Below are 17,496 nucleotides of genomic sequence, written 5' to 3' on the forward strand. Positions count from 1 at the left end.
TGCAGTGCTCCTCACATTTCTCTGCCATCAGAAAAGCCGGAGTGCCTTAATGTGAGCGCGTTGCCAAGGACTTTTCCGTTGTATAAGCTATCTAACGTTATTTAAGTTCAGCTGGTCGTCTTCTACACAAGCAGTGTGTCCCATTTCAGGGGCTGCGTTCTTCAGAGGCTGCATTTGAAGGCTGATTGTGTCACAGTGGCGCAACTAGGATGTCCCATTTCGAAGACTCCCTCATATGCGGCCGAGAAATGTGTCCTTCTTTTCCATGGCAACGAAGGATCCATCAGGTGCATCCTGCGAATGGTGGCTGAAGAGCACACTTTTAATTATAATTAAAGATTGGGTTTAAACTGAGGCGAATGGCTAACGATACAAATGTAAAAAAAAAAACAACAATCTCATCAGTAGCCGGCGGGGAAGCATCTCCAGCTCTAATAAAGGAAAAAATAAACAACTAAAATCAAAGTTTCCATCTTTAAAGAACTTTAAAAGAACTTGACAAGAGCCATGTTTCGTGATGCAGCGGTAAAGGCGGGAACAGCGGTGCTGTGGCACAAACAGGTTCCGCCTTCGCGGGTCTAAGCAACCTTCGAAGGACACGCCCCCTGAACTGGGACACACTGAAGGTCTTTTATGCAAGTGTTGTACTGGTAGTGTTTAGCCTTAGCGTTTATTAGCTCATCTGAAGTGGCAGCTCTAAGTGCTCATCCTGCATGAAAATGGACTCATTTCCCTCAAATTTTTGAATAATAAAACAATTTTTTTGCCTCCAACACCATGAAGTCATGTAAAAAAGAGTCCAGAACATCTGTTCGCTCTTATGGATACGGATTAAAATTCGAGTCATAATGCTAATCACTCAGTTTCACAGCCAGTCTTGCAGAGCTCAAGTCATTTGGTCAGTCAAAGTGAGTCTAAATAGAACAACCAACAGAACCAGGTTCTCAGCCTCACCTAACACTGCCTTTTGTTCTTCTCCTTCTCTTTGACAGTTGCCTGGTTCACCTTTGACCCTACCTCAGCGCACAGGGACATCGTCCTTTCCAACGAGAACCAGACTGTGAGCTGCAACAGCTACGACGATCGCGTGGTGCTCGGGACCGCCGCCTTCTCCAAAGGTGTGCATTACTGGGAGCTTAGCGTGGATCGCTACGACAACCATCCCGACCCTGCGTTCGGCGTGGCGCGCATTAACACGTTGAAGGACGTCATGCTGGGCAAGGACGATAAGGCCTGGGCCATGTATGTGGACAACAACCGCTCCTGGTTCATGCACAACAACTCCCACACCAACAGGTGAGGCTGGCTTAGGTGGCTCGAAGCCTGGAGGATAAAACAAAATAATAGGTCAAACATTTTTGAAGTTAAATGGGCGCTATTGCTAACGGTCAGTCACACTGGGCCTCCTGACATCCAATCAATGCCTCATGGGTAGCCAAGATCACATAGTAATGTAGACTCTTAAAAAAGATGGTTCTGCAAGGGTTCTTCAGTAAAGAAAATGGTTCTATATAGAACCATGAATTCTTAAAGAATCCTTTGCATGAATAAAGAGTTCTTAGCATCATGAAAGCGTTTTTCAGATTGATGGAGAATGTGCTATAGATGGTTCTATATAGAACCCTTTTGAAATGGTTCTATTTAGCACCCAAAAGGGTATAGCTATATATAAAACTCTTTTCAAAAAGGTCCTATATAGAACCATCTATAGCACATTCACGCATCTTTTCCATCAACTTGAAGAACGCTTTCATGATGCAAAGAACCATTTAATCATGCAATGGGTTCTTGAACTGTGAACTCTCATAGAACCCTTTGCCTGATTAAAGGGTTCTTAGCATCATGAAAGGGTTTTTCAGATTGATGGAGAATGTGCTGTACATGGTTCTATATAGAACCTTTTTGAAAAGAGTTCTGTACAGCACCCAGAAGCATTTTTCTATTGTTATGATGTCAAGCTTGTAACGATAGAACCGTTTTGGGTGCTATATAGAACCATCTATAGCACATTCATGCACATTTTCAATCAACTTATATATAGAACCCTTTTGAAATGACTCTATATAGCACCCAAAAAGGTTCTTCTATTGTTACGATGTCAAGCTTGTAAGAATAGAAGAACCCTTTTGGGTGCTATATATAAAACTCTTTTCAAAAAATTCTATATAGAAGCATCTACAGCACATTCATGCATATTTTCCATCAATCTGAAGAACCCTTTCATAATGCAAAGAACCCTTTATTCATGCAAAAGGTTCTTAACACATGAACTCTCAAAGAACGCTTTGCATGAATAAGGGGTTCTTTGCATCAAGAAAAGGTTCTTCAGATTGATGCAGAATGTGCTGTAGATCGTTCTATATAGAAACCGTTTGAAATGGTTCTATATAGCATCCAAAAAGGTTTTTGAGTGCTATATAGAACCCTCTTCAAAAAGGTTCTATATAGAACCATCTATAGCACATTCATGCACATTTTCCATCAATTGAAAAACGCTTTCTTGATGCTAAGAACTCTTTAATCGTGCAAACGGTTCTTTGAGTGTTCATGGTCTATATATAGAACCATTTTCTTTACTGAAGAACCCTTGAAGAACCATCTTTTTTTAAGAGTGTACTTCAGCCATCAGACCACGGAAATAACATTGTCATATTTTCCAGTTATTCAGTTAAGGTCGTTTTTAAGGACACATTTATTTTATTGTAGTTACGCTGCTGATGAGGTTCCACAAGTTTCCTTCACCCCAAGTTTCCATGAGCAGCCTTAACCTCCTTACTGTGGACAAACCCTTAGGTGACTGCTAATACTGGATTTCTGTGTCAGTCCACTTGAGGAGATGGGCAGTCTGTAGGTGACTAGCAAGGACGTGCGCTAGCATGCTAACGTGCTAGTCTAAATTCTTCCTGCGTGCTGCGTTGGAGGCGTTCACGGCTCTGGGGAACAACCAACAATAACGCAGTGGCTAACGCCTCCTGATGGTAGTTTGCTGAGTCACTTTGCAGTAACCTACAAAGTGACTGGACGTCATGCACAAAGATGCTTGGAAGTCATATGATAGACTGAAATAGACTGGTGTTTTGCCTCTCTTGTTACCATGATTATAGAACTTTTTCTTGCCACATGCTAAAGCTTATTTAAACATGTCTGATGAATATCATTCCACCACCCAAATAGTATCAGCTCACTGGGTGTCCTGACCACTGATAAAGGGGTAAAGGAGGCTAACAGTTGAGAAACAGATGGACTACAGTCTGTAGAACTTCACCAACCAAGTGCACCTACATAGTAATGAGCAAAAGTCAGAGACCACCCGGTTAGAGGGGTTTCCTCAGATGTTTCTGAGGAGATTAGATATAAGATAGCCTGCTTGCATAAGGAAGAAGAAAGGTGGTTTCCAAAAACTGGAGTTCAAATAAATGATGAACAGATGCAGAAATAACTGGTAACACTTTATTTGGAGTGGCCCTTGGTAGATGATTAATAAACCCTTAACAGAGTATCAGTAACACATCAGTGAAGTAGCAGAAGTGCAGCATCTGAATACACTGAGGTTAATATCTTGAAGATGTAATGTTGATATATTACTTACGTTAAGTAGATGCATTGTTGATGTTGCATGACGTAAATTAATATGGTACTTACAGTAAGCAAAACCTAACCTTACCCAACCTTACCCAAAACCTAACACTCACCCGGGCCTTAATCCTGACCCTAAACCTCAACCTAAAACCTGACCCTAATCTTAGCCCTAATCCTAAACCTAACAGCTAATTCTAAACCTCACCCTGGCCCTAATTCTATCTCTAACCTCCTTAGCCTCAACCCAAAACCTAATCCTAAACCTCACCCTGGCCCTAATCCTAACCCTAAACCTAGCCTCAACCCAAAACCTAATCCTAACCCTCACCCTGGTCCTAATCCTATCTCTAACCTCTTTAACCTCAACCCAAAACCTAATTCCGACCCTCACCCTGGTCCTAATCCTGGACCTAACCTTAATCTAACCTTATCCTAATCCACTTAAGCTCCAGGTCTGTATTAAACCTGTTACATGTTCAGTTCCTCTCAGATTAGCATCTACACACTCCAAATACAGTGAAAAACAGCTGAATTCAGCAGATTATAAACTGATTTTATTTACAGAGTTAATTAAAATTCTGTTGATAATCTACTGAATGTATTCACTGCTGCTACATCATTGATATGTTGTTGATGTTACTGAGTCTATTGAGTATTTATTTCATCTAAAACAGCCACTCAAAAAAGGGTATCTCCAAATAATTGAACTCCTAACAACCACCTGCAAGACCTGGTAGACCACCAGAACTGTCCCCTCCAGATAAACAGCACTTAAACCTTTCATCTTTGAGAGAGAGGAGAAAATCAACATTTGCAGATCAAACAAAGAAGCTGCTGGTGTTCTCAGAACAATGGACTGTCCACCCCAGTCCAGACCCCAACATCACTGAACGCGTTTGGGATCACTTGGATTGTATGAAGTAAAAAAAAATGCAACCAACTTCTAAGACTGAACTTTAGAGGTGTGGAAAAAATGGCTGTTTTGACTGAAAAAGGAAATAAATGAAGGGTGGTCTCTGACCTGAGTGTAGATACAAGGTAGGTGGACCTAATAAAGTGTCCAGTGAGTGTGTGTATCGTTTTTGTCAGAGGAAAAGCTTCCAAACGCTTCTCTGAGTGTTCCATTACTGAGATGTGCTCACGGTGTTGTGAAAGGTTATTGCTTCTTCACTCTTTGTGCTAAAGAAAGAAGCAGAAAAGGAAAAGTTTCTTCGTTTGAGACACGAAAACTGGGTCAGATTTAATTGTCCTCACCTTCTCGGGGGGTAAAAATAACAGTCATTTTCACAGTCAGTCTCTGCTTTCAGAACATTTGGAGCTTCAGAAGAACGTGTTGCTTTGATGGTGTCACCTTGTAGACAGAGGTTCAGACACAGGCCTGTCTATGAGCACCTTATTTACAGAGTATTCATCTCTGTTTCTTCTCTCTCTCCATTCAGAGCTGAGGGAGGAATAACGAAGGGTTCTACTGTGGGCGTTCTGCTGGACCTGACCAAACACACGCTCACGTTCTTCATCAACAAAGAGCAGCACGGCCCTGTGGCCTTCGAGAACCTGGAGGGGGTGTTCATGCCCGCAGTCAGCCTCAACCGCAACGTGCAGGTCAGCACAAAGGCCAGATTATCACACCTTCAGGCCGTAAAAGTTGGATGAAAAAGTTTGAGCAGCTCTGGTCAAATAGCATCATTCTCTGGGAATTCTGCTGGATAGATTTTTAAAAAATCTATTTCTTTCATCCCAAAACTAAATAATCTTAATCTGTTCATTAACATATCCTATTATCATGTATGTAAAAAGGAGAGCTTAATTCCAAACATATTTTACAGTCACTGGTGTTGTATGAATATGGTGTAACACCAGTGATGGTGACTCCAGTGACATTCTGGTTAAAACTGAGGATTTCGTTAATTGGCTGACTCATTGGTGGTCAGGTGAGCTTGTGCAACTATTTAAAATCAGCAATAAATATAATATTTGGCATTATTCTGACAAAATTTTAATCACCCAGCCATTAAAGCACATAACACCAATGACACATAGAAGTTATGTGCTGCCTGATAAACAAAATTATTAATAAATTAATGAAATATAGTGAGTAAGTGTGACTCGCCTTTTCATGCCTTGAGATGCTTCCTCTCTGATGAACCTCGACCCAAAGAAGCAGTTTAATAGAGCTGAAAATACTGTGTTAAAATGTAACATAAGAGTCCTGATAATACCAGCAACCAAAATCTCTGTGACAAATTTGATTAATTTTTCAAATGAAATATTTTTTTGAAATCTATTATAATGTTAATGATATAAAAAGTAAACCTGAATCTGTTTTAAACAAATTCTGAAGTCAAGCCTCTTAAAAATATTGTTTTATATTAAAAATGGATTCTCACGTGTTTAAAATTAATTTTATGAAGAGCTGTTTTACAGATGCAGAGCAACTATGAAACAGGATAAAAAAAAATCTGAGAAATCATAAGGGAAAAGTGTTATTTAATCTTAGGTCAGCTGTGTAAATGTATATACTGACATTTGGAGCTGTGCCTAATATTTTAAGCACAAACATTTCTGACATGATTTCCCACTTTAAATGGAGAATGACCCAAATAAATGACCACATCCTCTACAGAGAACAGACTTCTGCACATGTTAATGCAAATTTAATTTTAATTGCTGTTTATTTGTTGAATTTAACATACTGGGAGATAGTTAAACATAAATTTGACTGGTGCGAAACATTTTATTCTCAATTTTTTCCCAGTATGTTAAACTGAGCAAAGTAAATAGAAACTGTGCACTTAAATATGCCATATTCAAGTGTTCTCTGTAGAGGATGTAACTTATTTTCACTTAAAAGACTTAAAAAAAAACAACAAAACATCTTTTGACCAGGACTTTGCATACAACTGTATATTGAACATGAATAGACAGTAAACTCTTCTGCATGTATCAGTATACAGAAGACTTAAAGGGTCCATGTCCTACATTTTTAACGCATTTTATTTTCTCCCCATTAGGTCTACTTATAATGTTTGTGGGGTTTTATGTATCAAAAACAGTCATAATTCATTTTTCACATGAGCCTTTTCTTTATCCCTTAGAATTAAATAGGCTGCTTTTGTTACTGTGTACGTTCTAATTGCCCTATATTAAAACACTCCTTCCAGCTTCTATGAATAGGTAGAAATTTGTAAATATTTTGTTTTTTAGGACATCACAAAAACAATGACTTCAAAGCAGGCTGCTTTTGAAGATTAGTCTCCATGTTTGGACTGTGTGGTCTGAGGAGTGAATGGTACATTTTGAAACTTTAGCAGTGTTTACATACTAAGATGAAACTTATGTGTAAATAATATGGACTATGTGGAGCAAAAGCCGGGCAGTTATGGTCAGTTCTGATGTGTTATGAATTTGGAGGGATTGTGGAGTTCATTGAAGAGCTAATGTAAAATAATTAACTCACTCACTCACTCCCTCACTCACTCATGTTTATCAGGTTAAAGACTCTCCACAAGGAGGTGCTGTTAGCACTTAAACAGCTTTGGTGCTTGTAAGAGTTCCTGCCCTGCATCAGTGACATTTTATGTCCTTGTTTTTGCACATATGTTGACATAAATCAGCTTCCTATTTTGCTCAAACCTGCAGCAAAGGTGTTCAGGCAGCTGGAATAAATTCCTGGAGTGGGTTTTTTTACTTTCTGGACCTGGATCACCCAGCTCTGGACCTATGTAAACAAAAGCCACCAAACAAACAGTAGCCTAATAGAGAGATTTGACCTTACATTTTCTCTGGGTAGAGAACATAATCTGTCATCTGCACACGGCTGTATTACACACAGCTCAGAGCAGTGGTCCGTTTAATGAGAATGGCTGTTCCACTCCACTCCCATCCACCTGACCCCTGAGGACCAGCAGTGTGTTCTACTGTGTGGTTTTACTGAGGCACTCCAGAATGTTGAGGGAGGCTGTGTGCCATGATGACATGATTGATAGGTACACGTTTAAAATAATTAATATTAATAATAAGATTTTTTTTTAATAATTAAGATTTTTTTTATTTGAGTGCATTTTGTTATAGTTATTTAAATGGACAAAATAAGCTTCATTAGAATGTATTTATTACTTTCACTGAGTGTATATATTATATTTATCTTACATAAAGTCACTGGTGCAACTCCTCTGTGATTGTAGCTTCTCACTCACACAGCGGGTGAATTCTTGCTACAGTGGAGGCTCTCGAGGGGAACTGGAGCTCCACTTTGCTGTTGCGTTTTGTCAGTTTGCTGCTTGTTGAATTATCTGTAGGTCTCCAGTGAGCACTGTCCAGCGTCGTCTCCTGAAGGTTTCACTTTTAAAGCCTTTTAAAAGCTGTATTTGAATGAGAGGGCAACATTAATGGATTCTCTCATAGCAGCATACAGTGTGCTGCAGCTGGATTTCAGCCTGCAATGTGTTAACATATTTAAAAAATGTGTGATGGTAATAATGTGTTAACATATTGTTATAAAACAGATAGCTCTGATCCTAAAGTCTGATTGGCTGAGCCGCATTCGAAGTCGTCGTAAAATACACGATACACCCACACCTATGACTGCCTCACAGTGACTGAACTCTGTTACTGCGCCACTCTACAAAAAACCTTGTGCTGTTAATGGAATAATATTTGACTCGAATGCTGTTTGCATGGACCACCGAGTGTACTGATGAAGTAAGAACCTGTTTTTTGTTTAAACTGAGGGGCTGGCAACTTATGTTCTTAACTAGAACTAGGCTGGTCAGTTAGCTAACAGGCTAAAAGAGCCATCATTAATATCACAGGCTTGAAATAAAGTACTTACGATATGATCAACTGTAAAACAGCAATACAAAGTCTAAAGAATGTGTTGATGAATGGCTTGATGGCTTACACGATGTCCATGTTTCAGTTGAAGGTCACATCAAACCCAGGCTGAGTCTCAAACGCCTCACGTACTCCCTAAATAGTGTGCTAGCTAGGGAGGTTTTCCAGTTCTAGCTTCTACAGCCAAATAGTGCACTATTTGTCGTGTGGATGTGGCTGAATCCCAAATGATTTTATAAAAAATAATTTTTAATGACTATTTTTTAGCTGTATTGTTCACTGTTGTGGTGCAGAAGCTAGTATTTAAATTTCTACTTAGTGCACTATGTAGGGAGCAAGGTACCATTTGATATTCAACCCCAGTGTGAGAAGAGGGGCATCGCTGGATTGGTGCTGGACTTGCGGCGGTAATTTTGTTACCAAAAAGTAAAGCGAAGGTCTTGAACAGTGCTGCATTATTATATGTTCATCGTTATACGACAAAAAGTTAAAAAAATCATGAAATGAACGCAAAATACAGCAATGGGCAACCGAACGTTCTCAGCACTGCAGTAACACTGAGTGGATCAGACACAGCAGTGCTGCTGGAGTTTTTAAACACTGTGTCCACTCTCTGTCCACTCTATTAGACACTCCTACCTTGTCAGTCCACCTTGTAGATGTAAAGTCAGAGACGATAGCTCATCTGCTGCTGCACAGTTTGTGTTGGTCATCCTCTAGTCCTTCATCAGTGGTCACAGGACGCTGCCCACAGGACGCTGTTGGCTGGATATTTTTGATTGGTGGACTATTCTCAGTCCAGCAGTGACACTGATGTGTTTAAAAACTCCAGCAGCACTGCTGTGTCTGATCCACTCGATCCACTGAGAATGATCCACCACCCAAATAGTACCTGCTCTGTGAGGGTCCATGGGGGTAAAAGGGGGCTAACAAAGTATACAGAGAAACAGATGGACTACAGTCTGTAACTGTAGAACTACAAAGTGCACCTATATAGTAAGTGGAGCTGATAAAATGGACAATGAGCGTAGAAACGAGGAGGTGGTCATAATGTTATGCCTGATCAGTGTAATTGCAGTCCATATCCTGCTGCCCTAGTTTCAGTGCATGTTCTCTGTTTTCTTTGCAGGTGACTCTAATAACAGGTCTGGAAGTGCCAAAGAACATCAAGTAACGACCTCTGACCTGTGTGGACGATCTTTGACTTCGGGGTCACGTGGCTGACTCTTTCTCCTCGCGAAGCAAGCCACGGCTCGGTGGGAGATCAAAGAGGACTTTGGGAAAAATATATGAATTATTTATCTTTAATCTGTTTCTTTTTCCACAGTTTTAACCGCATCTCGGTGTACACAATCAGAGCTCTGTGTTTACAGTCAGCTAGCCACAGCGAGCCCTTTGGGAGCGATAAGTTGGTTCTGAAGGAGAGTTTCACCTGTTTTTCCAAACTTTCAACCTTAGATCTTAATGCGAAGCTAACGTTAGCACAGTTTATGATCAAACCCTGCTTCTGAGAGTCACTAGTTTTAGCAGGAGGCCTTGGATAGGAGTGCATAAATCAGAAAAGACAATGTGAAACAACTTTTTGGCCAGAAATAAACTCAGCGCAAGTACACAAACGCAAATGCAACGTCCAGCTAACGCGGTGCAAACGCACACACGGAAAAAAATGGTATCTTGTCAAGTAAAATTATCTTAACTATAGCCAAAAAATCTAATATTTCTCCTGTTGAGATTGTTGTAAGCTTAATTTAAGATTATTCACCCTTATTTTTAAGGTCTAATCACTTGTTTTTAGTAATTTTATTAAGTAAAATTATCTCACAATATTGGCAGATAATTGTACTTGTTTTAAGAAATGTGCTTGGAACCAGCAAAATTATCTGCCAGTATAATGAGATAATTTTACTTAGTAAAATTACCTTAAACAAGTAAATAATGTGTAGAAATAAGCAAGATAGATCAACTAATAAGTGCACAACCATCTCAAAATGGGAAAAATTAGATATATTGACTAAATTTGAGATCGTTTCACTTGACGGGATACCTTTTTTTTTGCACTGCAGTCCTTCTGTGGTGGTTAAAACACTGAAGTTTAGACCCAAAGTAGTAATTTACAGCCAGTAACTATTTCACATCTGTTCCTTTGTTCTCTACTATCTACTATCTAGGATAGTCTTTAACCCTTAAAAGCCTGTTTTTTGCTGTACAGCCGAGTTGCTATCGGCACTCAAGTAGCTTTTGGTGCTTCACATCAGTGACACTGTGTGTCCTTGTTCTCTTGATGCTGCTGTCTTTGAGATGCTTTACAGTCACCCGACTCAGGGTCTCCTACAGGTCCCACTTTCAGTGGCTGAAGTTTGGACAAACAGGTCGAACGGTCCTTCAACAGCAGTCTTAGAGTACGACAAGGTCACCGCACTACATTCACTTCTAAAGCAGTATGTTGGCAAGTGAAAGAATCTTAAATGTAGGGAATATCGGATATTTCTCGTTACAACATTGTTGTATTAGACAGTGTAGTGGTGCTGTTGGAACAAAACTTTCTATCTCCATTTTGGTCATTTTTTAGGTATTTACATAATTTGAAAATGGCTTTTTCCCTTTATATTGTGTGTAAATTTCATGATGGATGGACCAAAAGAAACGGCCCAAAATGACCTGGAAAAACGTCTGGTTCCATTGACTTGCATTAAAAGTGAAGCATGTTTTTTCCATCTCCTGTAAAGTTACATTTTTGGAGACGGGAGGTTTTGTTCTGACAGCAGTGATATCTTTTAATACGATGTCCAATTACATTTTCACTCATATAAAGTGATCTTCTCAAGTACAGTGATCTCACTGCACTGGCAGATCATTTTTTTTTAAATAACTGCTTAAATTGGTTGAATAATTGAATAGCACTGTAACAGAAAGCTCATAATGAGAGGTATTAGACTTATTCCCTACATTTAAGACGCTTTTCCTTGCCAAGGTACCACTTTTTGTAATTTTACGCAAAATCTCAGGTTTAACGAATCCTCAGTTGGCCGGTGGTCCAGACACAGATAAGACATTTTTACACTGCCAGTGGAGCTTCTCTGATGATAATTCCCTTTAGTTGAGTACTGGGCTCTATCTGTGTGTGGAAAACTGATGTTGCACTGCAAAACATGGTGTATTGGCAAGAGAAATCATCTTAAAGAGGAACTCCATTGGTTTTTGAAAAAGATCTGCTTAAGATATAAATACAGTCATTTTTAAATGATTCTAGAGAAACTTACAGAGTCAGAATTGTTCACAGTGGTGGTGATAGGAACCAGACGTCTGAGGCCTCTAAAATGCCTCTAAAAGCTCCCTCATAGAAAGTTATTACATGAAGAGGTTATACATTCACTGCCTGAAGCCTCAGACATGTTTTACAATAGTTTTATGATAGTTAGTACAATAATTTGGCAAAAAACATATTTTTAAAAAAAAAAATACATTTGGAGGAGTACATGGTGGATGAGTATGTTTTGGAGGAGTATGTGGTGGAGGAGTACGTGGTGGAGGAGTACAGGGTGGAGGAGTATGTTTTGGAGGAGTACATGGTGGAGGAGTACATGGTGGAGGAGTACATAGTGGAGGAGTACATGGTGGAGTAGTACGTGGTGGAGGAGTACATGGTGGAGGAGTACGTGGTGGAGGAGTACATGTGAGGCATTCTAAGGCAAAATAGTCCCTAAAGACTTTACATTTACCACTATTTTATCATAATCAGCACTCTTAAAAAAGATGGTTCTTTATGGGTTCTTTAGTAAAGAAAATGGTTCTATATAGAGCCATGAACTCTTAAAGGGTTCTTTGCTTCATGAAAGGGTTCTTCAGATTGATGGAGAATGTGCTGTAGATGATTCTACATAGAACCTTTTTGAAAAGGGTTCTTCTATTGTTACAAGCTTGATGTCGTTACAGTAGAAGAACCTCATTTGGTGCTATGTAGAACAATTTTCAAAAAAGCAGATTCTCCATCAATCTTTTTTCATCTTTCATGCATTTAATCATGCAAAGGGTTCTTTGAGAGTTCATGGTTCTATATGGAACCGTTTTCTTTACTAAAGAACCTCTAAAGAACCGTCTTTTTTAAGGGTCCACTGGTCATTTTGGATAGTAAATAAAAGGCTTCGTTTGTGTTGTGAACATCATGACCCCTGGTTCCTATCAGCACCACTGTAAAGAAATCTGAGTTTCTCTACAAATGAGACTGATTTATGCTGAAATCTTGGAAAAACGGTGGAAATGCCTTTAAAATGTTGCCAGTATATTTAATATTTCTCTTTCTGAGATTCCAGGAAGAATATTATAAGATTATACAGCTTATTTCTAGATGTATTGCTTTAAGTACTTTTTTCTAATTGTCTTACTCGCCTTTAAAGTAGAGCTTCTTCAAAGGGTTTAGTAAAGGCACCCATTGTATGTAGAACCGTGAACATTCACAAGAACAGTCATTATGTTTAAATGGTTATTTGCATGGTTCTCCATGATGGAAAACCTGTTGTATATGGTTCTACAGCTGTGTGCAAAAGTTTTGGCACCCCTAGTCTAATGATATTTTGTTAGCACGTCCTCTACAGAGAACACATCTGCACATTTTAATGCACAATTACTGTTTATTTAGTGAACTGAACATAAAAAATATGGTCTGTGTGATCTGTGCAAAAGTTTTGGCACATTTGAATGTTTTGTTTTATTTTTTCCCCAATATGCTAAATTTAACAAATAAAAAAAATGTGCACTATAGAAAAATGCCATATTTTAGTTCCCTGTAGAGGATGTTTCAACTTATTTTCACATAGAAAATCAACAAAACATTTAGTTTGACCAGGGAAGCATAAACTTTTGCATATTGGGTGCTTTATAGAACCCTTTTTTCTAAGAGTTCCATTTACAGAGGCTATTTCATTAAATTAAGCAGATAATTTTGCTTATTTCAAGAAATAATGTTTGAAACAATAATTGACAAATGAATCTCCGGTTACTTTAGATAAAACGACTTAAAACAAGTAAAACATCTGGAATTAATTGGATTAATCTTGCTCTTCCAAGAGTCTCATAATGAGAAATATTAGATAACTGGACTAGATTGAAGCTTCTTTTCTTGCCAAGACGTCATTATTTGTGGTGTCCATCCATAAAAACATGGTCTGGTACTCTGAAAACGTGCTGCACAACTGTACCATTAACTGCACAACTGAGTCCGTGAGTCAAGACGCTTGGAATGTTTACACGACTCTTGCCAAAAAGTCCAAGCGGCCAAGCGAAGGTGATTAAGGACGGATGTGATGACTTACTTATACGTGACAGAAAAAAAAGAAAAATTGCTTTGCTGCTTGAAATTATACGCCATATCCAGTCAACGTTTAGCCAGCATTTAAGACTGAAGTCTTTCACACTGTGATACATATGTAAGAAGTGAATAACATTCCATATAGTAGAATTTATCAACTTATTGCAGATATTCTTTATGTTACTGTATGTTTAATTTCTCACCTTGTTTTCCCTTGTATGATTTCCAAATGATGGAAAAAGACTTCTTGTTCTTGTATAGTTAAAAGGTATTGTGAGAAATACGCTAAGGTTGTTTTCTGCATGGTATACAGCTGTAAATACGGACAAACCAGTGGAGCCAGTACGCCCCCAGCATGAGGTTTACAGTCTTATATTAAACATGTGTTGTATATAGTGTAATCAAATGGAAGATGGAGGTGTCTGCCCTCTAGTGTTTGGGTTTGGGACTGCAGGAACAAACCTTTAGTACAGTAATATCACAGTCAAATGCAAAAGAAAATACAGTACAGTCCCGTTATTAGTCCTGAGACTTTTCCGTAAAGTCGAATACCAAATATTTGCAGTGAATTGTTTAATTAAATGATATATAAACAATGCAATTTAAAAAATCTAAGCTCTTTTATTAGTTCTAATACCTCTTCTGTGAAAGGTGAACTGCAGGGAGATCTTCATCTGGTACAACAACCATAATAATAAGAATGATAATAATAATAATAATAATAATAATAATAATAATAGTGGCAAGTAGGAATATGGATGGGAGTTTCCTGAACACATTTCGAAAGATGCGCGATTTGTAAATAGTCTTATGCGATGATATGTAAGTGTTGGTGTAATCAGCTGTAAAACTGACCGCTCTTCAGGCTAATCAGCACATCGGTCGTCTGATCAGATGAAAGGTGAAAGAAATCGAGTTATGCAATAACTGAAGTTTGGATGAGACGTCTGGAACCCCATCGCTGCTAATATGCTCCCCAAGTATTTGCGGCCGTCATTCTGTGTGAAAAAGTTTTGGCGCCCCCTCTTCCCTCTAGATCTTGACCAAAAGGGAGGGTCCGGCCTTCTAGCGCAAGCAGAAGCCGCCCAGCCAGAGCCATTTCAATGAGATCTTTCCCCTTTTTTGTATTCACGCCCCAAACCACGATCAATGAACTGAAAGTCTGAACTGGACATTCAAAAAGATATGCTTAAAGAAACACTCCGGCATTTTTCAACCTAATCTCTGTCACACATGTAGCGTATGGCTGATTATTACAGACAATAATTCAGGAATGTTTGTCAGTTTGTAGAATAGAACAGAAAACATGACGCGTCAAACACATTTACATTAGAAGTCTATGGGCAGTTGCTTCACCGTCTGCCCATTGGAATCTACTATGAATACTGTCACTGTTTGGACAGTTTCTTTTTTCTTTACATATTTTGAAAATGCAAGCTACCATCTGACCATGATGAATGGACCAATAGAAATGGCCCAAAATTACTTAAAATGGTCCAAAATAAATAAAATTTTGTTACATTAACTTACATTGAAAACTGAGGTTTCTTGCTTGTCCTAAAAAAGATACGAGGTTTTGTTCTGTTCTTTTACTAAGTACAACAAAATGAGTCTAAATTGTGCCAGTTGTTCTATATATTCAACAAATAGAGATTAAGCTGAAAATTGCTGGAGTATTGCTTAAACTCAGTGGGACTGAACCAAGTTAACATGCCAAAGTGACCACCCGTCTCACTGTGGATAAAAGCCCACCAGATCTTTGCTAAGACATTCTATCGTAACCTGTCACAGTTCAAATTTGCGCAGTACAGTCACAGATTTCAGACATTTATTCGCGGAATTCAGCAACTGCCCATTGACTTCTATTATAAGCGAGTTTAAAGTGAGCAGGTTTTCTCTTCTATTCTAATCACAGGGCAGTGCAGCAAACTCAAAATCTGATATGATCAATAATACGAGGCAGGTGTAACACACAGAGATCAGGTTTGAAAGATGCTAGAGTCTTCCTTTAAAGCAGCTCTGGTTTAATAAGAGATTAGTAAGACCTAATGCGCACAGCTCGAGAGAGAAGTCTGGGCTAAAATAGCTTTCCTTCAGGCACTTGAGCATCTTGAATGTTCTTTAGCCCTAGAACAGCCTTTATGGACAAGAGAGATGACCTACAGCGGCTCGTCTTGAGACTGAGGCGTTCTTAATTAACAGCAGGGTTTCAATTAGAGGCCCATATGGCCTCAGACCCGTTAGCATCCCAGGCTCAGTAGGTGATCACAGTGCTAGACCGCAATTCATAGACAGCTTCAGCGTACCGAGCAGAGAAAGCGCCACAGATTGCATAGTTTACTGAAAGCACACTTGCCGTCTTCTAAAAAGGCACCGAGAACATGACAGGAATTCACAGGAACAAGTTCAGAGCGTCTGCAGTGGCTGTGAACAGTGTAATGATATTAACAGCAGGGGTGTGATTGGCACGTCTGAAATAATAAGAGCTCCTTCCCTGATGAAAAAGAACAAACAATGTTAGATTTTCTATGTTTCACGGTGCTGGAATTAGACTGACTACTGGAGACGCCAATTTAAAGGGATAGTTTGGTGCACAAACACTGACTTAGTTCACCGTTAAGCCCCAATACAGTCTGACTAGTTTGGTGTCTAAAGTCTTCTCATTCTGTCGTTTTGCGCTGGAGATACAAGGCTAATGTTGCTAATAAGTAATGGAAGCTTATGTGAATCAGTTAGCATTGTGCAAACTGCATTCCTGAATCTTCCCACTTGGGTCAAAGTTGCCAGGTAATCTCAGATAGACCTGCTTTTGTGGTTTCTGGCACACTTTTATCTATGAAAATGGACAAAAGCTAAAAATAGCCGTATAAATCAGACAGAAGTTTGAGTTAAGTACGTACTTTTTTGTCCTAAGCTAAAAATGTTTCATGTTCTGACACCAAACATCTTGGCTGATCGACCACATTTGGGATAAGGAGAAAATTGTACACATTTGTTTCTTCCCCAGACTATTTCGTTAATAAAGGGGAATTCCACCAATTTTAAAAAATTGGCCATATAATTCAAACAGTAAGATGTAAACACAGTCAGGGTGGTTTGATGTGAAATTCAAATTCTTTTGAGAGAAATTTACTGACTGATTTCTTTACAGTGGTGGTGATAGGAACCAGGTATCTTGATGTCTACAAGTTTTTATATGTAATGGTGATGACAAAGAAAGATGATGGACTGTTTTGGTTTGCAATGCATTTACATCTGCACCATTAATGTGTTGAAAAAATACATTTTAGGCTAATTTTGTCTCAAAACTATCATAAAACAGTGTCATTAGGCCGTGTACTCATAAGCATATCGCTGATGACGGAACAAAACTTTGTATCCCCATTTTTGTCATTTTTCAGTTTTTGACAGAATGTGAAAACGCGTGTTGCTCTTTACATTGTGTGTAAATTTCATGATGAATGGACCAAAAGAAACAGCCCAAAACAACTTGCAAAGACGTCTGGTTCCATTGACTTACATTAAAAGTAAAGTATGTTTTTTCATTCTCCTGTAAAGTTACCATTTTGGAGATATGAGGTTTCGTTCTAACAGCATCGATATGTAATAACTCTCTGTGAGGAAGTGTTTAAAGTAGTTAAACTCTTCCGACGTCTGGTTCCTATCACCACCACTGTGAACGATTCTACTCGGTATGTTTCTCTAGAACAGAGCATTTCACATCAAAACACTGAGTGAATCTGTCAACACCTTAGCCATTTAATCATGCAAAAATTTTG

At 38.8% G+C, this 17,496-nt stretch overlaps 1 protein-coding gene across 3 annotated transcripts in view; it reads left to right on the forward strand.

Moving 5' to 3' along the window:
* LOC118815269 (tripartite motif-containing protein 67) overlaps positions 1-10,122 on the forward strand; it is a 59,406-nt gene extending 49,284 nt beyond the window's left edge. For all 3 annotated transcript variants that reach the window (XM_036581268.1, XM_036581270.1, XM_036581271.1), the window contains 3 exons: positions 993-1,296; positions 5,019-5,181; positions 9,542-10,122. In XM_036581268.1, coding sequence (XP_036437161.1) covers positions 993-1,296; positions 5,019-5,181; positions 9,542-9,586 — 512 coding nt within the window. In that variant the 3' untranslated portion in view covers positions 9,587-10,122. The remainder of the gene's footprint in view (positions 1-992; positions 1,297-5,018; positions 5,182-9,541) is intronic.
* The last annotated feature ends 7,374 nt before the right edge of the window (positions 10,123-17,496 follow it).

The sequence above is a fragment of the Colossoma macropomum genome, unplaced genomic scaffold (genome assembly GCF_904425465.1).
Source record: "Colossoma macropomum unplaced genomic scaffold, Colossoma_macropomum, whole genome shotgun sequence".
Classification (NCBI taxonomy): domain Eukaryota; kingdom Metazoa; phylum Chordata; class Actinopteri; order Characiformes; family Serrasalmidae; genus Colossoma; species Colossoma macropomum.